This window comes from Nematostella vectensis, chromosome 1, assembly GCF_932526225.1.
Source record: "Nematostella vectensis chromosome 1, jaNemVect1.1, whole genome shotgun sequence".
Taxonomy (NCBI): Eukaryota; Metazoa; Cnidaria; class Anthozoa; order Actiniaria; family Edwardsiidae; genus Nematostella; species Nematostella vectensis.
In genome coordinates, this window is record NC_064034.1 from 6,313,618 (window position 1) to 6,341,023 (window position 27,406).

The 27,406-nt window shown below is 39.6% G+C and overlaps 4 protein-coding genes across 6 annotated transcripts in view; 2 read left to right on the plus strand and 2 right to left on the minus strand.

Annotated features, from left to right (window-relative positions):
• The first annotated feature begins 127 nt into the window (after positions 1-127).
• Positions 128-15,843, plus strand: LOC5519058 (sugar phosphate exchanger 3). The gene is made up of 23 exons (XM_032363819.2): positions 128-226; positions 674-779; positions 1,409-1,441; positions 1,619-1,678; positions 2,629-2,712; positions 2,783-2,861; positions 3,058-3,124; positions 3,291-3,357; positions 3,524-3,553; positions 4,345-4,429; positions 4,511-4,561; positions 4,668-4,741; positions 4,936-5,013; positions 5,187-5,262; positions 5,955-6,046; positions 6,547-6,622; positions 7,032-7,079; positions 7,345-7,409; positions 7,564-7,650; positions 8,284-8,358; positions 8,551-8,603; positions 14,918-15,039; positions 15,369-15,843. Exons 1-22 carry the CDS (start codon positions 174-176, stop codon positions 15,003-15,005), a joined length of 1,527 nt encoding a protein of 508 aa, XP_032219710.2. The 5' UTR covers positions 128-173; the 3' UTR covers positions 15,006-15,039; positions 15,369-15,843.
• Positions 10,250-11,743, minus strand: LOC116602974. The gene is made up of 3 exons (XM_032363821.2): positions 11,410-11,743; positions 11,098-11,191; positions 10,250-10,711 (listed from the first exon to the last, which is right to left on the minus strand). Exons 1-3 carry the CDS (start codon positions 11,604-11,606, stop codon positions 10,517-10,519), a joined length of 486 nt encoding a protein of 161 aa, XP_032219712.1. The 5' UTR covers positions 11,607-11,743; the 3' UTR covers positions 10,250-10,516.
• A 156-nt stretch (positions 15,844-15,999) lies between the features above and the next one.
• LOC125565806 lies at positions 16,000-19,890 on the plus strand. The gene is made up of 4 exons (XM_048728413.1): positions 16,000-16,466; positions 17,405-17,537; positions 18,270-18,430; positions 19,245-19,890. Exons 1-4 carry the CDS (start codon positions 16,422-16,424, stop codon positions 19,320-19,322), a joined length of 417 nt encoding a protein of 138 aa, XP_048584370.1. The 5' UTR covers positions 16,000-16,421; the 3' UTR covers positions 19,323-19,890.
• LOC5519121 (protein DD3-3) overlaps positions 17,448-27,406 on the minus strand; it is a 47,457-nt gene continuing 37,498 nt past the window's right edge. The window contains exons 7-14 of one of the 3 annotated variants that reach the window (XM_032363818.2): positions 26,284-26,424; positions 25,237-25,445; positions 24,401-24,634; positions 23,475-23,648; positions 21,950-22,176; positions 21,395-21,605; positions 20,393-20,724; positions 17,448-19,257 (exon numbers count right to left, since the gene is read on the minus strand). In XM_032363818.2, the coding sequence (XP_032219709.1) occupies positions 19,241-19,257; positions 20,393-20,724; positions 21,395-21,605; positions 21,950-22,176; positions 23,475-23,648; positions 24,401-24,634; positions 25,237-25,445; positions 26,284-26,424 (1,545 nt within the window). In that variant the 3' untranslated portion in view covers positions 17,448-19,240. Of the gene's footprint in view, positions 19,258-19,885; positions 20,008-20,392; positions 20,725-21,383; positions 21,606-21,949; positions 22,177-23,474; positions 23,649-24,400; positions 24,635-25,236; positions 25,446-26,283; positions 26,425-27,406 lie in introns of those variants that run through there. The other 2 variants (XM_001638914.3, XM_048723663.1) reach the window with 2 other exon arrangements.

Sequence of the window (27,406 nt, forward strand, 5' to 3'; positions counted from 1 at the left end):
TCAAATCTATTTTCAATGCTTTGCGTTATTACTTTCTACGAAAATAAAAACAATCTTCCCATAGTAGAAAAAAAAAATAAGAAAAAAAATCTTCCGCTGTTCTTGTTGGGTTTCCTGTGGCGTTTCTTTCTCTCATGCATGAGAGTCACGTGAAGTGAAGCGGCTGATTCAAGATGGCGTCCTTAACTCCATACCACATTCTTGTCTTTATTCTAACGTTTATGAGGTTTGTATATCAAACATTGTCTTTCTAATACCACATAGATGCTGTTAACTGATTGATTCAGAAATAGGTTCCTTATATTCTTCCGCGCTTTTCACGAAATATGTTGTCTGTTTGTTCTTATTTTACGAACGAAAAGGAAAACCAGTAGGCCATAAGTTAAGTATATACTTACTTATAAAATATAAGTACAGCAAATATCCCTCAAATCTATATGCTCCTTCTTTTAGTCCACTATTCTACTGTATCTTTTAACCTTGTTTGTGTGATCCCACTTTGATTCTGCGTTGCGATTATCGCGATGCTATGTTGTTATGTTGCGATGTTATAAGCTTCGTAAACCGTCTTCTCGGGCTTCATAAATCTGAACCCTGATTCGTGTCATGCCCAAAAACTGTCTTATGTATATAAGTTATTAAGCTTATCGTTCCCATCCCATTGTTTTCGCAGCTATGCATTTTTCCATGCTACAAGAAAAGCTTTTAGTAATTGCAAGGACAATATGCGAAAAGAATGGACGCCTTTTAACAAAACAAACCCGATTGAACCGGAATCGGTAAGATTTCTGTTTTCCTCTTGATTTTTGGGTTTATGTATGTACACAGCTTAACAGGCAGTCAGGCAGGTTGTCGTGGTAACTTGATGATCCAGACAGGCAGTCATTTAAACAGACAGATCATCAAACAGAATGACAATTGTGGGACAGACATACAGTAGGGATGATAAGCAGAGAGCATGATTAAATAATGTTTGTATATTCCTTTTTATGTTCTGTAATATATTAGTGTCTCAACATTTTCACAGTTCAGGTTATTTTTTAGGTGCATGTAGATAAACAGGCCAATTTGCTATATTTATTTTGATGGTGTGTGGAAGTTGCATGAGGTTACAATTATGCAAATCGCAGCTGGAATGTAAAAAAAAAAATAATTTAAGATTTCCAAAGAGAACTTTCCTATCAGACAAGATCAGCCAAAATTGAAACACAAAGGTCACATATTGGTTCTTTTTATGTCAAACTGATTTGCTATATAATGCTGAGACACTGATACAACACAAGAATGTTTTTTTTTATGTACAGTAGAGGGATAGGGAAGACATACGCATACTAATGGGCTCCTGACTCTACTACAATATATGAAAAAAATTCTGATTTCCAACATGCATTTGATTCTTTTGTGACAGACATGGGAGGCAGTTCAATTTTTTGAGACAAAGGTATGGAAATTGCAGCTTTTTCATTGTTTTGATAACGCTTTTATTTTAGTAATTGTTAATGTGATTTTTTGTTCATCAATAATAGTTAGATAATTAAAAGTAGTATTACCTAACTATTAATGATGTTTTTTTCAATGGTGTCTATAGTCTTATTTACATGTTTATGTCTGATAACAGAAAAGTGCTGAATACTTTCTTGGAGCGATGGACACCACCTTTTTATCAACATATGCTATTGTAAGTGGAAATTAACAAGTAAACATTTATCATAACTCATCATGTAGTCTCGAGGCTTTTTTAATAACCTATTAACCTATTGGCCCCTCAACTGATCTGCATCAGCCAAGAGAAGTACCCACCAAAAAATCATTAATGGAAAATAAACAGAATAAGATAAAAAAAAGATAATCATACATTTACCTAAGGGATAAATGGTCTTGAAGTTATACATCCAACCAAGGTGATAGCATCTACTCTCCAGCCAAATGATCAGGTTTTTAGACAAATTTCAAATCAAACCAGGAAAAACAGCAGAATTGACCCACTCAACAGCACAACACAAGACACAAATAGATACCTTTATTCTCATTGTCCAGGTCCATTTCCATGGAAACACAAGGTCCACTCTATGCAGGCTGCTTTAATTATCTTGCTGCCAGTTTGCAAGGCATTCTGGGAGAGCCAAAGAAAAATTTGGCATGGGATGACCAGTCAGCTCACCTCTCCCCACAATTAGACATTTTTTTTATAATTCTTTTCATCCAAAGCCAACAAATCAATTCCAGGTCATACAGATCCAGAATAGCTGTGTAAACAATTTTGGAATCAATTTAGTACCAGAAAAGAGCGCATTTAGGAGAGTTGTGGTGATTCATTAGAAAATTATTTTCTCAGCAGGAGTACACCCCAATAGACTAATGATGCCGTAGGGCACAAGAGATCAGCCCCCAATGTAGTTTTGGAAAGTTTGGATACTGTTGACAACTACTAAAAATAAAAAAAAGCCAGGGGAAAATTTGCATACAATCATGTGCATACTGTTTCTTGTTGTACCTGTTTTGTTTTTTTTGTTTACTACTGTGTGACTCCAAAAAAATCATGTTAAAATGAAATATTATGCTTATTGAATAAGTTGTTACTTTAAAGAAATGTCTATTTAAATCTGTTGTTCTTTTATATCTTAATAGGGGCTTTTTATTAGTGGTGCCTTAGGTGACAGATTTAACCTTCGCAAGGTCCTGGCATTTGGAATGTGCTCCTCTGCTATCATGGTAAGTCTATTGAGTTATATTGTCATGTTATTTGTTATTCACTGTTTGAAAGGTGTTGTCTCTTCACCAGGTGTTCATGTTTGGGACAGTCAGCAAATGGCTAAACATACACAACATCTGGTACTATGGAGTTTTCATGGCATTAAATGGCAAGTGTTAGCATTGTTTGGTCTCCTATTCACTTATAAATTCACTATCCATTTCACATAAGTTCTCAGCTACTGATTAAGCTTTCTCTGCATGGTCCTGCTCACTGAATGCCAGACACATTGTTAATATCCTCTGATTTCTTGATGCAATCTATTATTTTGGGTGGTAAAAACATAATTTATTTTGTTGTTACAGGTATTTTACAGTCTACTGGCTGGCCATCTACCGTGGCTGTGATGGGCAACTGGTTTGGTAAATCCAGGTGGGATATAAATTTGATTTTTATCCATCATGTATTTAGTACTCAACAAGGGTTCTCTACTTCAGAAAACCATAGGATACTTACTGTACAATGGCCCCCAGAGTTTATATCTCATCAATCTTGAATAATTTGAATCTTCCAAATTATACTGTCCTGTTTTGTCTAGCCGTGGCCTTGTGTTCGGCTTGTGGAGTGCATGTGCTTCCGTGGGGAATATCTTTGGGGCTCTTGAGGTAAAACCTTAAATTTGATTATTTTTGGTACTATGGTTGTAGTGGTCTCAGATATTTATTAATACCAGTTGTATATAAACAGTGAAATGTGTTTTTTTTTTCATATTTTCCACAAAAATATCCAAAAACTATATACTGGGGCATTCACATGACTTGTATGTTTTAGGTTGCTGCAGTGCTTGACTATGGATATGAGGTATGGGGTATAAGCTAGTGCACACTCGCTGTCTAAAGGGTTATTTTAATGTATCTAGCATAAGTAAATCACCCTGGAAGCTTATCACACATTGTACAATTATACAAACATATGCAAGCTACACTTGCCTGTGATATACTTCTTTTTGGTGAATTACTTTTGATTTTACCACTTTTGATATTACCCACTGTAATAAGGAAATGCGCATTCTGACAACAAGTTGTAGGATCTATGTATAGAATGCTTTCTCACACTTGATTGTGTCATACAAATAGGAGGTAGCATTCAGCTAGTTTTAAGTTGTGGATGAGTTGCTAGGAACATTGGAAGGGTTTTGACTAGGACTTGTTGGAGAAGACTAAACAAAGAGTGCCTTAGGGCACTATATACTGATATTCATTCCCATTTATTTTATACTAGTATTGTGTAAGTGGTTGGAGACTTTAATAAAGATTTCAGAGACAATCCTTGGATTCTGTTCATTCTTGCATGGACTTGTTGACCTGTCATGTTAAAAATGTACTGAATAACCAGGGGGCAGAAACTGTATAACATGTTAAGCAAGGCATAAAAGGACATAGGACTCATATCTGACCACAGAACATAGGTTTGAATTGATGGTTTCTGTTTGGTGAATTCTGTGGATGGAGAAAAAAAAAAAAAACCCAGACAGAAACCCTCAGTTAATAGGTGAGAATCAGCTAGAACCACAGAACCCATTGTTTAGCATCAAACAGAGGCCAAATTTGAATGTTCATTTTTTAACCTTATTTCAATGGCTTTTGTTTTAGTATGCCATGCTTGTCCCTTCTGCCATGCTGTTTGCTGGGGGACTCGTTATATTTTTCTGCCTGATTCCTTCACCTCAGGACATTGGTAAGAAGATTGTTTTTAATTTACTTCTTTTATACAGTTTCCTATTCCACATTCTTTTACTGAAGCAACTTCCCATTTTAGGATTACCAATGCCCACCGATGAGCTGAGTAGTGCTGAAGAACAGAGACCAGGTAAACTTATTAATTACAAATATTCCAGCAGAACAAAGTAAAAACTGTTTTTGATCTTAGTGAATACTCTGCTTTGGAAAAAAATGTAAAGGTGTTCTCCTTGCAGTATTTAATGATACAGATGATCAGCAACCCTACCCCAACCAGGCACCATATGCTCTACCAGATGCTTTATTCCAGGTAATGTTCCAGTGAATTATGGTATGACCACCCCCACTGTACCGTCACCCCATCATAGTTGAGTACATACAATCGCTCCACTCTGAGGCGATCATTCCAGATACCGTTCCAGTGGTGCTATTACATGTTAAACTCTAAGAATGTCATGTTACATCCATGATAAGTCATATAATTTTATTATACATATGTTTCAGTCATCATCGGTTTTGCCCAAAGAATCTAAGAAGGCTATTGGATTTTGCCAAGCTCTATTTCTTCCGGGAGTCATTCCAGTGAGTATTTTTTACAAGGGTAGACCCAGGACTCAAAGCGGGGCACCACCCTGAAGTGGGTGATCTTGTTGATTTCACTTCAAAGAAATCTCAGAAATCTTAATTGAAAGACATCTAGAAAAAGGCTGCAAGCAATGAAGATTGCACCTGAACCACATATTTTGTTTTTTCAGTATTCTCTATCATATGCCTGCCTGAAGCTTGTGAACTACTCCTTCTTCTTTTGGCTTCCATACTACCTTTCAGTCAGTAAGTCTAATAACTATTATATATTATTTATTCACTATTAATGATTTACAATTTCAAAATTTTGTCAAACTCTTTAGTTTGTTAGTCAGATTCTTCAGTTAGTCCAAATCTTCATTTATAAGCCAAACCTTTCTGTCAGCAAGTAAACCCCTTCAGTCAGTAACTCAAATCCTTCAGTAAGTAAGTTAGACCCTTCAGCCACTATGTTAGACCCCTCAGTCAGTAGGTTAGGCCCTTCAGTCACTAAGTCACATGCTTCAAAGTCTTTATGACCCTTCAGTCATAAAGTGAAACCCTTAAGTCAAACTTTGCAGTTGGTTAGTCAGCCCTTTCAGTCACAAGTCAGAACCTTCAGTTACCAAGTCAGACATTTCGTTCTGTAAGTCAAACCTTTCAGCCACTAAGTCAGACCCTTCAGTACTAAGTCAGACATTAAGTTACAAGAGAACCTTCCGTCATAAGTCAAACCAGTCAGTCATAAGTCAAACCATTCCACCAGCAAGTAAACCCCTTTAGTCAGTAAGCCAGACCCTTCACTCATTAAATCAAATCCTGCATTCAGTAAGTCAGACCTGACAGTCAGGTCTGTAAGAAAAACCTTTCATTCACTAAAGACAACCCTTCAGCCAGTTAGTCAAAACCTTACCAATTGTAATACTGTGAAAAAAGTATATTTGTTTGGACTCTTTTAGAGCTCAATTGGAAGGACAGCATAGCCGATGACTTATCCACATTTTATGATATTGGTGGAATTATTGGAGGTGCTATTGCAGGTTTTATAACTGTAAGTTTGAATATAATTGATAATAAATCTGTTGTACTCTATAAACTTCGATATGCATTAACCTATACACATATGCCTATGGAATTTTCTTTATTGTTGTCTCCATTATGATAACTATGAAACTATAAATGCCAATGAAAAGTATTTCTAGCATATTTTATTTTGTGGAAGCAAAGGTAAATTATTTAAAATAGGATGTAACGAAAAATGAAGAATCCTTGTTTCATGTTTCAAGCAAAAGGAAGGATTACTTTTTAGAGATAACCAAGGATCTTGATTGATCAACATCATCATATTTCTTCCCTTGGGCCTGCCTCTTCGCACTCCATGTGTGTGAAACTGAAATAAAATGTGTGTCCATAAAACTGTTAAATTTGTAATTCTTGCCTTTGTGTTGCCTTATGTACACCAAAAATATTTTTAATGCTAGATCTTCTCTTGTAGAACATGGCCATCATGACAATTATGAGTCAAGTGTTCATCCTTATATCTTTTTTTAGGATCGCATGCGTTCCCGCTCTCCTGTGGTTGTTGTGATGCTCATTTTGTCTGTCATTTCTCTTTTTGTTTACAAGAGTAAGTACTTTAAAAACAAACATCTCAGCAGTACAACTCACTAACATATATCATCCTCTTTATAGTCCCCAAATGGTACAGTAAGCATAAAACAGAAATAAAATTAGTTACAGATAGTTACAGTACTCAACCATTAAAGGGCAGACTAGAAGTTACAAAAACTATTGTTTAACCGCTGTTGTATTTATTTTATCATATACTTAAATTTATATACAAATGAAGACCGCCTTCTTGTCTCCCCTAACATTATATACTAAATAGCATAAGAATCATGGTGTCACCCCTAACAAGCTAGCTTGCAATATTACCCAATAGGCAGAGAATTACTGAATAGCCTTAAAGAATAATCGGCAAATGCTATAGATGAGATTGACACTTTATGACATTAACATCTTTTGTGTGCCCACAGGTATTGGAGCAGAGTATACCTTGAATGTTGTTGTCATGGCAATTACAGGTAAGCGTGCATCATGTTTGTAAATACTCTAGCTGTAAGTGCAATATGGATGGATTATGAATAAACAAAATTACTTCTGCTAGGAAAAGTCCTACAGATTCTATTTTTCTTGCTGATGGTCGCCGGTCATCCCAATAATTTGACTTGCTGCATCATGGAATTGAGTCAAAGTGTCAGAGTGCCCTCCCTCCTCAGGCCATGTAAGAATTGTATAAACATCTTGTCTTACTCCTGTGTTCAACATCTTGTCTCGCTAAATCTTTAGGGTTCATGATAGGCGGGCCAGCAAATCTTATCAGTTCTGCGATATCTGCTGATCTAGGGAGACAGGTAATTATAATATTCTGTCTGTCGGCCCTGATGCTTTCAAAATGTTATTGATATGTTCTGTTGTTGGCCTTGATGTTTTAATACGTTTCTGATACGATCTTGTGTTGGACTTGATGTTCCAAATGGTACTGATATCCCTGATTTATTTCCACAGCCCTGCCTTAAGGGTGATGACGAAGCTCTCGCCACTGTCACTGGTATAGTTGATGGGACAGGGAGTGTCGGTGCCGCTATTGGACAGGTAAAAACCCAATGTGCAGTGTATAGTGGCCAATTCTCTTGACGGAATTGCGATAAGCATCAGGTAAAGTAACTGAAGATGGTTCCACCAGGTCTGTGTGCTCAGTGTTTTTTTTATACATATCAAAGGGTGGTGTAGCCAGGTAGATTGGCATTTCTAAAGACTACTGGAAACACGGGAAAAGGACGTTCGAGTGAATCCTTGAGCTTAGAGCGCTAGGAATGTTGGCACAGTTAGAACATGTTTTGAATTTAAAATTATTGTGATAATCATGAAAAAATATATTTTTTTGAGACAGTATGAGTCTTATTGTACCGAATACTTCCGTAGTCTACGCAAATCCATTTTACCCATGATTTTCAATGCCATCAAGATATTGTATATTTTGCATTTATTTTATATACAAATAAAAGAAAACTTAGTAAAGAGTTCTTTATTTCAAGCAATGACAAAAACAATAATTGCATTTTATGTATTCTCCGAACTTTTGGAAACTGCTAAACAGCCTTAAAGCTTCCTGCAATCAGACTTGGTAGTAATTGAAGGCCATCTAGTATGTGTTCAGGACCCTGTAGAAGGGTCTAAAACTCGTGCAGGGATGTGCAGTCCACTAATGACTTTTCCGTTTTCTAGATCCTTATTCCTGTCATCACAAACACCAACAAAGAACGTGGCTGGGAATACGTGTTTTACTTCCTCATGGCAATGGTAAGACATGCAAAGGGTCACACAGGCAAGCTAACATCAGGTTCTTAGTTACGTCAGGCATTTTTTTTATAAGAGAAGACGTGTGTAGGAGTGTTGAGGGTAGGTGTATACCATAAATACACAGCGATCACTTGGGGAAGCACAGTCATGTAAATCGACGTTGGCGCTTACCAAACCTCTATTTGTTTCTAGGCGTTTATGAGTTTCGTCTGTATAGTTATCGTACCTCTATACAACCTAATCAGGTAGGCTTCACTCTCTGCTGGTTGTTTATACAATCTTCAATCTTACATTGTCAGGGATAGGGTCCGTTGGTTGTTTGTTTTGAATATCAAGACTACCATCTTAACCATGCGGGGTTTATTATCTCAAAGGGATGTACATGTGCGTTAGTATCTTCCCTTAAATGAATTTTGAATACCATCGAGAATGAGAAGGGGATGTTTTAGAAGTAATCGGCGAAATTTGCTTATGGCATAAAATTGTTTAAACGAAAACCATCAAATTGCAGTTCCAATTAAACATAGCACTTTTCATAATGGGAAAGTTATTCTGTACAGCAAGATACATTTAGCATTGGCTTTTAGACCAAAAACCCATTTAGCCCCGGTCCGAGCACGGGCAAACCAGACGAAATGTTCGTGTATCGAATATTTTCTATAATTTGTGTACTGAATATATCTGTTATAAAGCCAATTTATTGCAGTTGTTGTCGTAGATTGATCTGGTTCCGTTTTAGCCGTGATTCATAACAGTTTAGGCGATTTTCCTCCCTCATCTCGGAATACAATGGTCTCAGCGGTTGCCATGGCATTGCATTGTATTTACTATTGTGTCCAGGCCCCGACTGGCACCGACTGTTTGTCAGCACCCTGGAAGAACAATAAATTTCAACTTTGCAGCAAAAAATTGCAGGGAAATTCTGGTCTTTTGGATAATTTTATTCGATTGATGTGTTTAGAAACTATTTTGAAGGGAATAGCTGCCCGTTTTCTGCCGAAAAAGTTGCCTCGAAGTTGAAGTCGAAGTTGTGTTTGCCAGGGCGTGGAGCTTCCCCGGCCCTACAATCGATAAAAATCGATTAATCAATATTAATCGATATTAATCAGTTGATTATTATTGATTGATATTAGAAACTGGCCACTGGAAAGCAAGGACAACGACTAGGACAATACGATCAAAAAAAGATGTTTTCGTACGTGGTGATCAATAAAAATTTGATTGCAATTGAATAAGCTAAACATTATAGTCAGAGACAGATAAAAATTAACTAAGGACATTATTTCTACACTAGCGAACGTAGTTATGAGAGTGGGGTTTACAGTGCAAACGTCCGCCTTCTCAACTAAAGGTGAAACTTTTCACGTCGTGGTTTTATGGAAAACGGCTGAAATGTATCAGACAGAATGCATTTCCACGTGCTGCTAAATTAACAGCCTAAGAGGGATAAGTTGTAAATTGTGTCCTACAACCTACATATTAGCATTGATGACATTCCTAAAAAAATAACTTGGACACAAAAATGGATGTTCATCACAAGAGGATCTTCTAGCACCCCCTGTTCCTTAATTTAGTGGATTACCCCCTTGGGAGCTATGAATTAAGTCCACCTGCTTTGCTGGCGAATCCATTCAACACAACAATTTTGTGTAACGCACCTGTCCTGAAGTTCTATGAGTTGATACTTCGAGGTGAAAGGACGCCAGCTGAACAGTGGAGCAAATGCTAGTAGTCCAGTCTGCAGATACTCTGCATTATTCCGTCTTATTCCAGTGTGGTATAGTTGGAAAGCGGCTGCATACTTCCACATCATCTCAACCTGAAATAGGTAGCATGGATCTTTCACCTTGTCTAACCAGTCATTGACAGACACCACTTGCTTCTTTCCTTCTTCCGCTCCCTTTTCAATCTTCTCGCGTACGTATGGTACCAACAGCTCGCACCATGTTCCCTCTACCATGGTCTTCAGAAAGGTCTGCGTATGGTGGTGGTTCGAACTGCTGGAAGTGAGTCACAACTTTCTGAGTTGCTGTGTCACATTCCTCTTCAAAAACAACCTCTGTGATCTTTCGCCTTGTGTTATACTCCCTAACTGGAGTCAGCAAAGCAGTCCCCAATACATTATCACCTGTGAGCTGTGCCCCTGCTGACTTAAGGTCTACTCTGCAATCGGGATTGACACACTTTCTCTTTTTGGGGGCATTTCTGTGTGGCAGTTTGGACAAATTCTGGTTGTTTTCTTCTTCTCGATTTCCTTTACTTTCTCATCAATGTCATCTGTACAACCACCATCACCTCTGGCATTCTGCTCTTTGAAAACTTGTTCAAGGCACTTCTGCAGAAGCTGTTTATTCTACAAATTAAAAAAAAACAGGTATTAGAAAAAAATATATATTCATGATTTACTGGCATGCATGCAATGTACTATTAAATTTGCGCTGGCAATGATGTTGAAAAGTTAAAAAGAAATAGGGAATTTGAGAGTTGTAAATTATGCTTGTATAGGTTATTATTGCGACCAGTTTTGTTTTTATTAGTTGTAATTTTGCCATCTTGGAGTACTTGACTCAAATCAGAGTAAGCTGAATCCTTGAAACCATGGCAATATTGCAAATAAAATTTGAAATAAGGGGCAAATTTTCAAATGAACTATTTTCTTTCACATAACTTTTATATGAGTTGGGCATTCATCCTTTTTACAAACTTTATATTGCACACATTCAAGCTAACATTGGATACCTCTTTCCTAAGTGACTCATTCTTGTATGGGTCAAAATTTATGGCCTCCTCCAAAGCTCCAAAATCTTCATCGACAAAGGTTCTTCTCCAATTCCTGTAACAAAAAAAATAACATAAGAACTGCATAAGTAATATCTGAGTTATGATAGCTGACTTAACGTGTGTGTGTGTGTGTTTAAAATTTAAATGTATGTCATTGCTTTGTCTTACAAAGGTTCCATTTGGTTGTGCATTTGGTCATTTTGATCTGTCATATATTTGTGACTTAAAGAAATTTTCAGTACTTTTAGAGATGATAAAGTGAAACAATACCTGGGAGAGAGATCTGGGCGCTTTTGTAGGTCATCACTTCCATCTACGACAGCCTGGCATACACTGGTGATTATGCTCACACGGTTCTTTTGGCCCACCCGCACTTTCCAGTTTTTCTTTACAACTTGGTCATTATCAATGGCCACCTCGCAGTCGCCTGATGGGAAAAGACGTGGTGTAGAACTGAGGTGGTCCATCCATTATTTGAGTGTTGTGTAGGAGCCACCAGGTAGCACTTTGCTCACTAGATTCACAGCAAGCTTTGAGTTGCTAACAGTGAACAGGACCAGGTTAGTTAGGAAACTGAAGGGCAGAACAGCGTTAATTCCACAGATTTTATACAGGTGCTCCAAAGCCAGACAATTCAGGAAGTTTGTAGACGGACTCTTATTACAAGAAAGTCTATTCAGAGCAGCAACAATGACCGGGTTTCGTCTTGATAGCCACAAGTCACAGTCAATTTCAGTCATGCATTTGATATCTTTGTTTGTCTGTGAAAATGATGATGTGTCCTTTATAATGGCATCCTTTTGCACCCTGAAGATGCCGTTCACAATCTTGGCAAGTACTTCTGTACGAATGCTGGAGAGTGACGAATCCATGTCAGAGGTTTCAAAAACCACAGTGTTCTCAGTCTCTGCCAACATTTCAAGGACGGCTCTTTTCGTCTCTTTACTTTTCATGAGTTCTTTCACCATCTCCACCTTGTCCTCCACAAAACCTCTCCTCCAAATTCTCAATTTCTATACAGTAAACACGTTCTATATGGTCGCTATGTTCGCCTGTATCACTACCTTCGCGTTCTACGTCTCCTTTCTGGCAATCCGCCTTCCTCTTCTTTGCTGGTCTCCCATGTTTTACTGTGCTGCATACTTCACAGCTATCACTGTGTGGCTTCCAAACAACACAGTCTTCAACAGGATATTCGCCACTGAGATAGGCAGCCTTGTTGGCTTTCGACCGACATCTGCTGCACACATGAATGGGATGGACGTCTGGACTGTCAAGAAGGATATTTATGCGCCAAATTTGCTGAATGTTCTTGGCAAAATCACAAGCGCGAGCACTTTCTTTATCTCTCTTGATACTTTTTGCACATATGCGGCACTTCAAATTGAGGAGTCTTCTATGATTTTCCATCTTTCTCTAAAAAAAGAACCAAAAACAGTAAGAAACTTGTATTTTGAGTGCTCTAAACCCGATCTTTCTCTGTCCGTTCCGTTCTCATATGTGATATATGTGTTGTTCAAGTGTTAATGTGAGTCTTGCAAGTGTTTTCACATGTGAGTTTCTTCAAGTTCCTTAGTGTCTTAAGTAAGTTGGGGCTTTGGTACGCACCCATATTTATATGCTTCTAAGATGGCATGTCCTTTAGGATAACTGACACTGACATCCCAAAGGGCTTTTAGCACTTTTTGGATAAGGGTTTAACCAATGGGTGTACGAGGGACGACCTTCCTACGTGGGTGTGCCAGTCAGTTACCCTTGGGCTACCATGACTTACGTAATGTTTACAATGTTGCTACTGACTACGGATGTCACACACTAACTTGTTACACTGTTAGTACGCATGACAATCTACACACATGATAAATATGATTGACAGCATTCTTATCATTTTTGCACTCAAACTCTTTAAATGTACTAAAACCTAATTTCACCGACGGCTAGGTCTAAAGCTTATTTATGGTAAACCTTGTGTGAACTCAGACTTAACTTGACTTACGTAGCTAACGGATACAGGACTAAAACAAATGCTCAAAACTCTGTTCTCCAGTACCACTTGAAAAGGGACGCGGTACGCCTATAAGTTTCCCGAGCAAAAGGTCAATCTGCTAAAAATATGACTGCTTGGCTAAGCAATTTCCATGCAAGAGTTTTATATTTCCCTGTCAAACGCGATAAGTTAACTAAACAAAATGCTTTTAGTTGTTCCGTGTACTTCAATATGCTGACAGCCGATCAGTATATAATTTCTAGATGCAAAATATGTATTCACTACATGTGTGACTTATTTCTGCGTGACATAATCCTACCGAGGGTGCTTCTACGAGACTTCCAGCGGAAACTAGGGACTTCCAGCACTAGGCATTGCGAGTGCTTGTGTGTTACATAACAAAAAAACCGAGGAAAAGTGGGTTTGTATACGTGAAAAGTGGAAGGATATCAAAATTTAAGCATCGTAAATCGACATACCTTCACGTTATCTTTAGATTGGCGGCCATCTTGAATTCGTGTTCTTTATTTTTGCGCCAGCAGCTCTGATTGTAAACGAAGAACTCGAAGTTTTATCGCGTGTCCACCTTCTTTGAACATGTGCCTTCGGTTCAAGCTATCGAAATGCCCGGATGAAAGCCTCTAAGCTGTGTTTTTTTTGCGATCGTTGAAGCCTGGGCGCTGTTCGTAACGGATCAGTTTCGCACTTTTTGCGTCGTTTCCCAAAGACAATAGATTTAACACGTGACACGTATACCCTGATGGCCTGTACTGCTAAATACCACAGGTAGCCCAGGCAATGGTTTCGAAGCTTGTTCGTAGCTTGGAATCGGCTGTTATTCTTAGAGGTAAAACGAGTCGATTGAAGTCGCGATTTATTTGTGAAACATTGCCAATAAAATTGCCTTAAAACTTAGAACATGCCTTGTTGTTGTCATATTTATGTGTAATATACGATTTTGGGGGGTTTTCGTAACGGAATATATGACTTCTCTCCCTCTACTAAGGAAAGAAACAAGGTTGGAGGCGCCATTTTCGGTAGCACTCAAATACCGTCGAAATTCGCGAGGAAAATACAACAAACGAAATATTTTTATCTCGCAGACCTATGCCAGGGTACACTTACATTCTATATGTGGCAAAACATCCGAGCTAAATCTTTTTCCCTGGCCGCTAGCCATTTTTTAAAACGAGTAAGCAGTGATTTGAATCCTTGACCGGCGCCGTTGGACAATTAGGCCCTTTTGAAGCAATATAAAGACTCGCTTTGTTTATCTTATCTTGTCTATCTGATTTTATTTAAAAAAAAAAAAAAAATTAAACAATTGATCATGTCGGTTAAGGATGATACATTTCGACGGAATGGAAGAAATCGATATTTATGAATATAATCAAAAATCGATAATTTCAATATTTTTTGATAATAATCGATACTCACAGTTTCATGTTATCGATTTCCTTGATCTCCGATATTAATCAGTTGATTGATATTTATTTTTATCGATTACTATTGATTATTATCGGAATTATCAATTAGTATGGCCGTTAGCTTCCTACCCTGTTGTATTTTATTACAAGTGGAGAGGAGGTGAACCGAGATGGGGGTGGAAAATCGCCTAAACTGTTATGAATCACGGCTAAAACGGAACCAGATCAATCTATGACAACAACTTCAAGAAATTGGCTTTATTACAGATATATTCGGTAAACAAATTAAAGATAATATTCAATACACGGAATTTCGTCTGGTTTGCCAGTGGTCCGAGCCCCGTTATTGACCCTGTTTTTCCAGGAATCTTTGGTGTCCTCGTAATGAAACAGCGCTGATCCAGTCCGAGTTTGCTGCTAGGCGAGGAGAAGTGCCATCCCCGACGATATGATAGCTGAACACCCCGTACCAGTCTTGCATAATAGGTAAGCGGTAGTTTGACTTTTGGTTACAAAAGAACGTTAAAATGTTGTCCCGTTGCATGACTCAATTGACCAATTGTTGCGCAACATGCTAAACGCTGACGTCTATTTGCGTGTGTCGTCCCAACCTGCGTGTAGTAATATTACCACATACTGTACGAGAGTCTGCTCATCCTTACCTCCAAAAGCAGGTTCCTACCCACGCGGGGTAATACTGCTATGTGATATGTTCCCATCCAGGGTTACCGCCAAAGTTTATATCTTCCAAAGAAGAATTCAATATTTGTGAGAATGTGGGTGATGGTAATGTTCGTTGTTGTGTTCTCTTTCAGTGAGCTGTAGTTAGTCCCTTTGCGATTCTAATCATCTGATGCCAGGTGGCGGCGCAAGCTGAGGGTATTCTGTTGACGTTTGAGGGGTAGTGGTGCAGTTGAGGAGGAAGGAAGTGCACGTTCCGAGACTGTACCTACTTCCTATGGTCGTGTCTCATTAATCTCCTCTTTCGTCATAAATGCCACAGATGTGAACACTGATTTTCTGTGACCAGCGTTAGCACTTGATATAATTCGTCACCCTTTGAATGTTTGTGGCACGCTGCCTAGTAGTATCGGCCATGTTACTTTGTGTATATAAAGCACAGAGAAAAATGGAGATTTTTATTTACTGGCAAAAATCAGATATATTTTGTGAGAAAATTAATTTATTTTATGGGGATCTTTAATTGTGCTTTGGGGGTGGGTTTGAATTTCAAACTGTTTCTTTTAATGGTTTGGTTGATGTCTCAATAAACGGAACTTTTGAACAGTCTGAAAACGATCCAGTGTCACACCCCGGGCGGGGGAGCAGCCATAGAAACCTATGGAATTACCGGGCTTTTTTTTACAGTCGAGGGAGATATAAATACAGGAGCCCAGAACATCCCTACAGCCACATACAGTGGCCTCCTTCCCACCATTAAAAGGAAGTCTCCTTTTCTACCAATGTTGCAAATCGTAAAGGGGGCGGGGGAAGATAGATGGCGGAGAAATGATTCCCTAAGGGTTTAAAATTTGTGTGGGTAGCTGTCTATCATAAATAACTCCAGCCAATTTCGCGTACAGTAGTTTTGACGTGGGGTTTCCGATTTTCGTCAAAGTACATTTTACAAGCAAACGAAATTAAAATCCTTCTAAAGCTGAAGTAACGATTTAGAACAACATATATTAATGTATAAGTCGGGATTTTCTATTGCGAATTAATTAGTGTCGCACGGGTTTGATAATCCACCAACAGCAGCTGAACAATCTAGCCTAGCAGCCCCGACGGCAGAATGGAAAGATTTGAATTGCAAATGTGTAATTATTTGCCGCAGCTGAAGTTAAGATTGATAGTATGTAGGTCTTTATATGACGAAATTGAAAACTCAAAGCAAGAGGAAGAGCGCTGCCCAGGTAAGAAAATGCGCTAATACGTTCGTGTTTGGATCAAACTAATAATTAATTGATATATAATCTTATTTGATACTATGTATGAATGAGGAAGACCATAGGCAAGAAATTACATATTTTCTTTTTGTGTTTAATGCAGGAAAATAGAAAATATAATCTTAGTATCACTTTTGTTGGATCTGTTTCGGTTGGAAGTGTAGACTACCAATTGAAGTTTTGTTTTAAAGGAATATTGTATTAATCTAAATTATACTGGGTCCATAAACGCACGGGTTTTTTTCGTTTGTGTAAAATGGCGAGGTGCAGTAAAACATTGTCATCGACTTCGGCTAAATAACCTAAGAAGAGCGATATTTCAAGTCACGCTATTGATTGATCAAAAAAGAAATAAAAATGTATTTTTACTAGAATCACATTCGAGTGAAGAACATGGTAACTACACAGCGTGATATCCCTTGATAAGTTGAAAGAATAGTATTTATCCGTTATCGGGCAACATCCTTGAAGAGTAGAGATGAGTTAACGTTGAATAGACCCTATAGAAAAAAGCGTCAAGCTAAAAGATACAGTACCAATGGAAAAGAATATTCGTAGAAACGAATTAGTATCTATTCAATTTCCAAGCATTTTGATTTAAGATTATCGCAAAATCTACCTGCATCGTTTCTAAAGATTCACGCTGGCTTTCGACGCTTCATTTGCGAAAATTGTTTGTAATGGCAGCCAAAAATACAGTAAATGTATGAGGTATTATCTAAAATACAGGAGAAATGCCTTGAAAGGGCCTTTCGGTCCCCTCCTGTTAAAAATCCTTGCTACGCCGCTGGATGTAAAGAGAGCATCAGTTATTTAGATATACCATCAATCTAGCCACATGTAGACAGACCTGCTAGGCCAATAAAGAACTAAAGGCCTCATTCCTATTCTTTTTTTTTCCACAGCATTCAAAGTTAACAATGACTTCGTTTGCTGTGTCTTTCCCTCTTGTTTTTCTCGCGTCTTCCTTGCTGTCACATTATCCAGTCGATTCTTCCAATGTCATCATCACCACCGACGATGGTAGCAAAGATAAAGGTTAGTTGATATTCATCCAGTTTACAAAATCCTACGAAATTTCATTATCAGCATTGACCCTACAGTATTGACCCGTTTATAATATTGATCGATCTTTCAATTGGTTTTGTCGTTTTGGCACGGTGGGTCTGTGGCTGGTTCTAGAATCGATGGTTTTCAACCAGCCCATTGCACATAACGTATTGAAAGGGTGAGCTGGTGGACTTTCGGACGGATGGTTTTGGTTTTTCAAACAGAACCATTGTCTTGGCGACCGATTCGATTTGATTACGCATACATTAGTCAGTACCAAGTCTGAAACGTCTGAAACTCTAGGCGCTTGTTCATCTCGAATTTGCCGGCGAATAACCTTGTAAACCACCCTTTTCACGGTATTTGGCAAGGGCGTAGCCAGGGGTGTGACATAGGGGCCCCGGGCCCCCCTTTTAGCAGCCAAAAATACAGTAAATGTATGAGACATATCTAAAATACAAGAGAAAATGCCCCCTCCTGTTAAAAGTCCTAGCTACGCCGCTGTTTAGGAAGACAGAGGCATAACGGAACAAAGTAACGACCAAGCAGTGTGTGCTTCAGGAAAAGGATAATCGCAGCGCAGATCTATCTATGTCATCGGAAAAGATGTTGCCTTATTTCACTGAAACCAGAGCAAGGACTAGAGTAACTTTTACAACAATTTCATTAAGGTTTCCTCGGAGATTTACTGTTATGCATTTGGTGGTTTTGTCCACACAGCGTACTGTATGTATGAGGATATGATGTTTCAGTGTAAGACGGAAAAGGAATGCGATGGTGAAGATTACGTGGACTGGGGACGCGGTAAGGGACAAGGAAATGATCCCAACCTAAAGCAGAACGATTGTAAATATCCACAAACATGTTGCCTGCCATTTAAGGTGAGTACAACGAAGTACGCATATGAGGTCATCCTTGGGGATATCCTAGGGTTCTTTCCCTCACCCCTTGAAATGTTCCAGCGCTTCCCTTTCGCTGCGCTCTCGTCCCCATGCTCTTCATTATGTGTTTTTGCCATTTAATCGGAAATTCCAGTACTTCTGGTTATTTTGTAAATGGTACAGATATACTCCCACTGGAAACATTCCGGAAACTTTGGAATTGCTTGAGAGGTAGTCCATTTTCACCGGGGATTTTCTGGGATCCCAGAAATTCCGGAAAATCGCGTACCATTTGCAGTTTTCCGTAGATTATTTGACCTAAAAGGACCCTAACAGTAGAATTTTTGGGTACGTAGCAAATGATAAATAAGTCACCCCGGAAATTCTGGAATATATGGGACTTTTTCTTACCATTATGGCATTCCAGAAAAACTGGGATCTCATTCCGGATGTCCGATTAAATGGTGAACAACCTATATAAACATTATATAAGGTAACTGATAACATATAAACCATGAAAGCAGCTAACATGACATGACATATGACATGAGTTTTGTCGGTGGATTAATAAGGAAAATGTCATTTTTCTGACATTCGATTGATATAAATGTCCACCTCAACGGTTGTGCAGATAGGGCATATCCTCTCATTTACTTTTTTGTAAGGTTTTCGGTAACGTGCGGCTTCTATTTCGGACTTATGATTGCTTATGATCCGGAGGAGCCAAGGAAACAAGACCCTCGAAGACATTAAACTTGCATCAGTAGGAAGAGTCTTGTTATATCGTACAGTACTGTGTTTTCTTGATTCTCAGAACTCCGAAGATTCTGTGGAAAGATACAAGAAGAAGGTCGCAGCGGATAAGGGGAAGAGCGACGCAATGTTCGCATAGGGACGAAAGATGAAAAATGGCATTCATTATCCCATAAAATAGATTTTTCTGTATAACATCCACTTAACAACATGCATTTCTGATTTTTCAACTCCCCCAAAGGACTGTCCGTTGAAATTATTTATACATGGTCATGTTTTTCGAATTGATTCGAATGAGATTCGAATTCTGAATCTGTTAGAGGCAACGGACAGGAGCGTGGCCAAGCATATAAGAGGAAATGGAATCTTTGGCGGGGCTGTTAGGGGGTGTTAAGTTGAGCCGCATTTAACCACATGTTTGACGTCGTCCTTTTCATACATTTGGGCAAACTAGATTGACTATAATTATTGCAGGATTATGAGCTTTTTTGATATAAAATAAAAAAATAAGCATCTTAACATCAGATTTAGCTAATGACGCTCTAGCCTTATTCACAATTTGAGAAAAAAAAAAGGATTTTTTAACAGGCATCTAATCAGTATTCCTAAAGAGATATTACCTGAATTATTTTCATAAAATTAAGTTGTACAGTTCTGTCTAAACATGGTTTTACAGCTAGAAAATAAACTGTTGACACGAAACATTAGATGCTGGTTTATTACTTGTTTATTCCGCTACATGTATTGATAACTACTTCCTTGGGGTTGATTATTCGAATGAAAATGGGTTTTGTGTTAGGCGACCCTTGCTACAAATACTCCACCTGTGACACAAAAAAGACCAAATATGTTAAGTCAGGCATTGCAAATGAGGGTCGCAATAACATGCCCGTAGGCTGGGGGTGCTAAGGTCATGACGCTTTCCACGTAAAGAATGTCGATCACCCACTCCTTTGTTATTGTTTATCATTGGCAATACGGCAATTTATTCGCAAGGAAACTTCAAAATAACAATCTACGAATAAAGTCTTATATGTTATTTATGATATTTGATTGATAATATCTTGGTTACTTGCTTGAATTAGCCGATGGAAATGGATGCTTTGCGTGACTCGCCATTGCGCGGGAGCATAAAATGGCGGCGTGATTGGCCTTCTCTAAGAACGCCCAGCACTTATAGGGCGGACATAAGAGTGCAGAGGCACTTACCGTGTCTTGTCTTGATGACTGCGTGTGTGATGCTAATCTCGGCGGGAACCACGCTCCACGTGGCGTAGTTCGTATCAGCCGTGGAATAGTACACCTTCACACCCACATTCTTACTCAGACCCATCACGATGGTAACCGAGGCCTGGTCACAACCCATCTCCCCCTCAGGGGATAACCGGAAGTACTCGCTGGCGTATCCACTTCCGGGTGGGGTTTGCGCTGCCCGTTTGATTGAGCTGAGATAGCTCTCGAAGTCTGATGTCGAGTATTTATCGACTTCCACGTAAGTCAGGGTGTTAAAGAACCCAGGAGAGATGCGGACTGAAAACTCTCTAGGTGGAGACAAAAAACATTCAATATGGGACCTGCGCTAAGAGATCGCGTCACCATTCTAGGTGGCAAATTCGAAACAAAAAAAGTCATAAATGACTGCATCCGTCACACCAGAGAACAACGAAAAAATAAAATTTTTAAATAAAACTAAACCCTATGTGACAAAAAAGAATTCTGGCTTTTTTCGTAAGCGTTGAATAAGTTGCTTTGTGTTATTTTACAGCTTAAAGCCTAAGCGCGTGCTAGTTTGCCACCCAAACACTCAAGTTATCTCTTAGCGCAAGTCCCCTATTATCTCCAGTATCAAAATGCTCACGTGATCTGTTAGCGCAAGTCCCCTATTATCTCTCCAGTATCAAAATGCTCACGTGATCTGTTAGCGCAAGTCCCCTATCATCTCTCCAGTATCCAAATGCTCACGTGATCTGTTAGCGCAAGTCCCCTATTATCTCTCCAGTATCCAAATGCTCACGTGATCTGTTAGCGCAAGTCCCCTATTATCTCTCCAGTATCTAAATGCTCACGTGATCTGTTAGCGCAAGTCCCCTATTATCTCTCCAGTATCAAAATGCTCTTGCAGTACCCGACCTCTGTCCACCCGTCAAGGCAAGGTACTATCTTCATCTCATGTCTCACACCTTTTCTTTAAATGATTTACCTCCTCCTTACCCAGTGTCAATTTTGCCGCCATTCCACCCGAAGATCTCGCCGTATTTGGCGTGTCTTCCCACGAGGATTCGACCCTTCTGACTCCTGTTCGTAAAGGCGTTGTTTCTGGTGCACATGTATTGGTACGTTCCGGACTGGGTTACCTGTCGAGGTCCCATGTCATAGTACGTCCCGGCGTCATCTAGCTCAGACAGCTCGCCATGCAGCTGATCTGTCAAGGGATATTTGGGGAAAAGTTTGGGTTTGTCTTAGGGCAAGCATTTGTCAGCCATTTGGATCCATTCAAATGACATCTCCTGACATTGCGGATATTCAAACGAATCGATCTTTCTTCGTTATAGAAGTTTCAGCATTCATGTCATTTACAAGCTCTAAGGAAGGGTATGTCTATATCTATCCAGTTTTCATGAGATTATGGTATCAGTGCGTGCTTTTTAACTGCAAGAAATGACATACGAATTAATTGGACTAAGTTACAGTAGGCGCCTACCTGTGCTAACATGTCACATCTTATTGACTTATTGACTTTAATTACGGATAAACCGAAATACTCACTTGGTCTGTTGAGTGCGAGATTGACCAAGTCCTCTCTGCTTAATCCAAGGAATTTAGCCTCGCTGACGTTCGCGGGGTAGTTACGCCCCCAATGCCCGTGAGTCCCGGGTTGCTGACCACGCCCCTCTCGGTACACGGAGTCGGCGAGAAGAAGCAGATTGGACCTGTCAGTCCCTGCAAGACCCTGGCCAGCGTTATTACGATCATTAGTGTTGGAGCCAGTCCACCTAAAAAGGGTATCAATTTTTTTTAAAGTTTTTTAAACCTTTCACTTATATCAATCTAGCCAAAACAAAGCATAGATAAACTTCCAAATTCTGAAAAGGGAATTGAATTTTATTGAAATTTGAATTTTCTACAGATCTTGGAAAATTTTCCTGGCCGCGCGCGAAAGGAGATCGAATCGATTGAATAATTCCAAGTTTGTGGCGGGACAATCTGAAACAACGTATTTTCCTTAAATCCGTTAAAATTCAGAGACGGCAATACCACAAAATATTGGTGAATTGTTTTCTATTGCAATGCTACCCACAATGAAGCGAAGAATAATTTAATGTCGAGAATTGTATGCGAAAAAAGAAAATATCGTTTTGTTGTAGGTTTCAAAAACAGCGCGCGCTCGTGAGAATGTCGCCATTCTTGATTGCGAATGCAGCGCGCGCGCACAATGCAAAAACAATTCAAAGACTAAAAAATATCTGCTAAATTTTGCAGATTTGTTCCCTGAAGTTAAATAATCATTTGACTACCAGGTTAAGATATAAAGATGACGGTAAAAGTTGTAACCACACAACGTTCTTCAGCAATAACTAAGAAGACATGAAGACGGGGGCCGGTTTAGCGCGCATATGTTTTCTCATGTAATTTGGTTGACATCTAGACTACGTCACAAATAACTGGACCCGGGCCTTTCAGTTCACGGCCTTTTTTCCAAAGGTTGACCAAAATACCTCAATATTACAGATTTGAGTTATTCGCGCGAATGCGTGTTTTATAGGGTCCATACGAACCACATACCATTTGGAAGATAAAAATATAAAGAATTGACAAAGTCTATCAACTCTGAAAGGTTAAATGGACTTTAAGGAATTTTGAACTTTCGAATTCTAGATACCATAATTCATCAACAAATTGGCGACAGGCAAGCCGAGGTATAGAAGCAGACCATCCACTCAGTCAACAATTATGAGCAGGAGATATCAGTGAAGCAAATTGCAGTTGTCCGCCCACGAATACCGATTGATAAAATGCGTGACCTCTCGGGCATTGTACCCAAAACGTACTCGGGCTTCTCAATCCAGAATTAGAATGTAACAATCGTCTTTCGGGCTAATGATGTCTACAACCATACGTCCCGCGAACATTCTTTTTCGCCACTTTATCTCGTTAGTCCCCAATTGCTACCCCTTCCCCATCCAATGTAGTTACAGGCTAGATTGGATTTTAACCCAGCCCTTAAGCTATTGTGCTAACGCGGCGTTAAAATAGGGTATAGGGTGCATCGTAGTTGAGGTATTGTTCTTACTGGAAGTGGACGTATTCTCCCTCAGCCATGGTCAAAGTGTTGGGCACGAAGTCGTACTCGACAGACGGATAGACCTGGACGATATTACCGCGCTTGCCTCGCACGTTCACGTTGAAAATGCGTTTATTCACCGGGATGCTTGCAGGGCGCTTTCGGATGCTGAACTTGTGAGACCTGAAGAACAAACATGGAATATTCATTAAAGCGGTACCAGTTTGCTTCCGGTCGATAACGTAACAATCTCCGATGATTTTTAAAGGTAAAAGCGAAAAAAAAATTGAACATTGTAAAGCAGCGTGTGTAATCGAGGTTTCTTTGAGGATGTGACTGATAATTTAGAGCGGATGGCCTGTTGAATAGCGCGATTCTAATAGATTCTTTTGTCTCGAATAAGCTTAAGGACAATGCCGCTTTAATGTTTGCATCATTATATTAGAAAGAAAAGGATAATTTTCCTTCGTATCCACCACCATTATTTTACATCCCTTGTTAATAACCCCTCTTCCTATTCTGTAATAAGGCCATTGCTTTGCGAACGATTAGCCTCCTCCGTAGGTATCTCGAGTGTTTGTTAGATTGTTTGGTATTGTTTTTTTTATAAATTGGGCTTCTTGTGGTACTATCCATGAGACAAAGGGGACTGAGAGGCGAATATGACCGGAACTCTTTCTTGATCACGCAACAGAAATCCCTAAATCGAAAATAGCCATTTTTCCTAAAAATAGCCCAAAACACTCGAGTCGCCTGCGAAGTTACTCCATCATGAAATAAGGCATTTCCTGTATCCATAATGCACCTTACATTTTCCAAATCCCACTACCCCACTTATCCCACATGGTCCGACATGCATTGCTCTCTGCCCACCGCCCCTTTTCCGCCTTTATCCCCCCCCCCCCCCCCCCCCCCCCCCGCCATCTACCCCTTACCTGTCCTGAAAGGTCCTGCCTTGTTGGTCTGTGTTGGTCTGGATTCTCAGTATGAAGTTTGTTACCGTTGGGAATATCCTTACATCTGGGTCATTGTGGAATAGGTAGCCGCGCTTACTGGCGTTAGTTCGGTCCAGCCCGTAAGCGGCACCAATATTGATTTTGTCGCGACCATTGAGCTTGGAGTTCACGTCAGGGTCCCACCCATCGTACTCGCCCGTTGATATGTTGTACCTAGTACAGGGTTACTCGTGTTAATAGCAGGTATATTAAAATAACTTCCCTTTTTAAAGACGATATTAAAGAAATTCCCCTTAAATATTGTTGGGTTAGGTTTATAGATCAACACCAGGTGATGCTGTGGTTCACGTGATGACGAGTCGCTAAAATAACTGTCAGTAATGTTGCACTGTTAGACGGTGCCGACCGTTTGTAAGGGTTAGAGTAGGGGACACTGAATTTAACTTGTAATATGAGAAATGACGGAGAAACGAGAGATCTACTCCGGAGAAATTTCTGTATTGTGCTCCTCCAATATTTCGAGGCCTGCTACGGCACTTCAATGTGAATATATTGTTTTTGTTTTCATTTCATGACATGTCTCGGCTAGTTGTAGGCTATATCCAGAAGATGCCTCATCTGAAGAAATCAAGACATACGTCATCAATCCAAAAAATGGGCGCTGCCTTGAACATAGAGGAGCAGAAGAAAATTTGGATTCAATTATTTCTTTTGGATAAACTTGTTTGTCCTTTTTTTTGGCAGAAAGTGTTAAGTGCATTTATAGAATCTATGTTCTACCTGAAATAGTATCTTTTCGTTTATGATCAATTCACCTGATTCGCAAGACGCAGTTCTCCTCGTCAATATCCGGGACAGTCCAGTTGTACGTCATGAACTCACCACCATACGTGTTCCCTTGGTGGTTATCACGTGACCACTGGTTCTCCCTGCAGTCTGGCGCGGGCAGACCGTGAGAGGCCTGGAACGTCCATTTCCCCTTGATGGCGCTGTCACTGTCGTCATCCGCAGGGTAGAGGAAAGCCTAGTGATATGATAATGGTTTATTAATTAATAATAATGGTGTCTTTATTGATTCATAAGATAAAAATACATATCCTATGTTACAATCATTGAAAAGATAAAAATATGTTAAAAAAGCAAGACAGTTAGCATAGTATAAAATTTACAATGCAGTTTTGAGATTTAAGATCACACTAGTTCATAGTTAAAAATCAATCTATTCACAAAATTTGATTTAAATCGTTCAGTGTTGACCCTAGGAAATAAACATTTTTTCCTGCGCAAGTTGGAGGTCGTATCTTTAGGTTGCGGTTGATAAAATGAGAGAGGTTGGCCATCTAAGGATAAAGCTTTATTAAAAGTACTACAATCTTGTTTTTCTAAAAAGTCATAAATATTCAATTTTGAAGAAATATAGCGCCGCTTTAAACATCTATCTAAAAACCACAGCACATCAAAGAGATCTGGATCTGAGGCACCATAAACTGAGAGAGCATAGGTAAAGTAAGGTAATACAATAATATTAAAAAGATAATGTATTTCTGACTGGCTATAACCTTCCTTTCTAAGAGTTCTAAGAACAAAGAAGAACTCTTATTGGTAAAGAACCTCATTTTGTATTTTTAAGGCTGGGCCATTCTGAGGGAGGGGGTAGCAATGTTTTCGTGCTGAATGTTTATTTCAAGAACATTGCCTTTGATTTGTTTTGGAAAATGCAGTTGAAATTTGGAGGCTCTGCATTCATGGGGGTCCTTCTGCTTACGATCCTGTTAGATCTCCTTTTTCATGTCTACTCATACGGGAACTTTCTAAACGTACATATGTTTTGAATGGGCTCTCCCCGCTTTACCTAAGCTCACCTCACAGGCTTCTTTGTTGTTGGGGATGATACTGTCTCCCACGTCCCCCTCGACCTTGCAGTACCAGCGGCCGCGCACATTCTCGCTTTCCTCCTTGTACATCAGACAGCGCTTGGGGTCATTGGTCAAAATGGCAATATCCTAAGAAAAGAAAAAAAAAACGTGGGTTCAACCTTGCCCAAGTGTTCGGCTGTGTCTCCCATCAAGAATGGATATACATCGAGGATAAAATTATTCTAAAGAACTCGAGTGGTGATTTATGCACCGTTCTTTAGATTTGAGTTTGTATAGTGACCGCTACCTTTTGGGGTGCATAGAACGTGAGCTAGTCCAATAGCCTACCGTTCAGGTGCAACTTAATTACTGTTTATGTTAGGAAATGGTCTACCCTTCAGGTGTAGGGTTAGTTTAGGCAGGGGTTTTATGCTAGGGTGCCAGTACCCTTCAGGTGTAGGGTTAGTTTAGACAGTGATGTTATGTTGCGACTCACCCTCCACTGGGTGGGTGCCAGTACCCTTCAGGTGTAGGGTTAGTTTAGACAGTGATGTTATGTTGCGACTCACCCTCCACTGGGTGGGGTGCCAGTACCCTTCAGGTGTAGGGTTAGTTTAGACAGTGATGTTATGTTGCGACTCACCCTCCACTGGGTGGGTGCCAGTACCCTTCAGGTGTAGGGTTAGTTTAGACAGTGATGTTATGTTGCGACTCACCCTCCACTGGGTGGGGTGCCAGTACCCTTCAGGTGTAGGGTTAGTTTAGACAGTGATGTTATGTTGCGACTCACCCTCCACTGGGTGGGGTGCCAGTACCCTTCAGGTGTAGGGTTAGTTTAGACAGTGATGTTATGTTGCGACTCACCCTCCACTGGGTGGGGTGCCAGTACCCTTCAGGTGTAGGGTTAGTTTAGACAGTGATGTTATGTTGCGACTCACCCTCCACTGGGTGGGTGCCAGTACCCTTCAGGTGTAGGGTTAGTTTAGACAGTGATGTTATGTTGCGACTCACCCTCCACTGGGTGGGTGCCAGTACCCTTCAGGTGTAGGGTTAGTTTAGACAGTGATGTTATGTTGCGACTCACCCTCCACTGGGTGGGGTGCCAGTACCCTTCAGGTGTAGGGTTAGT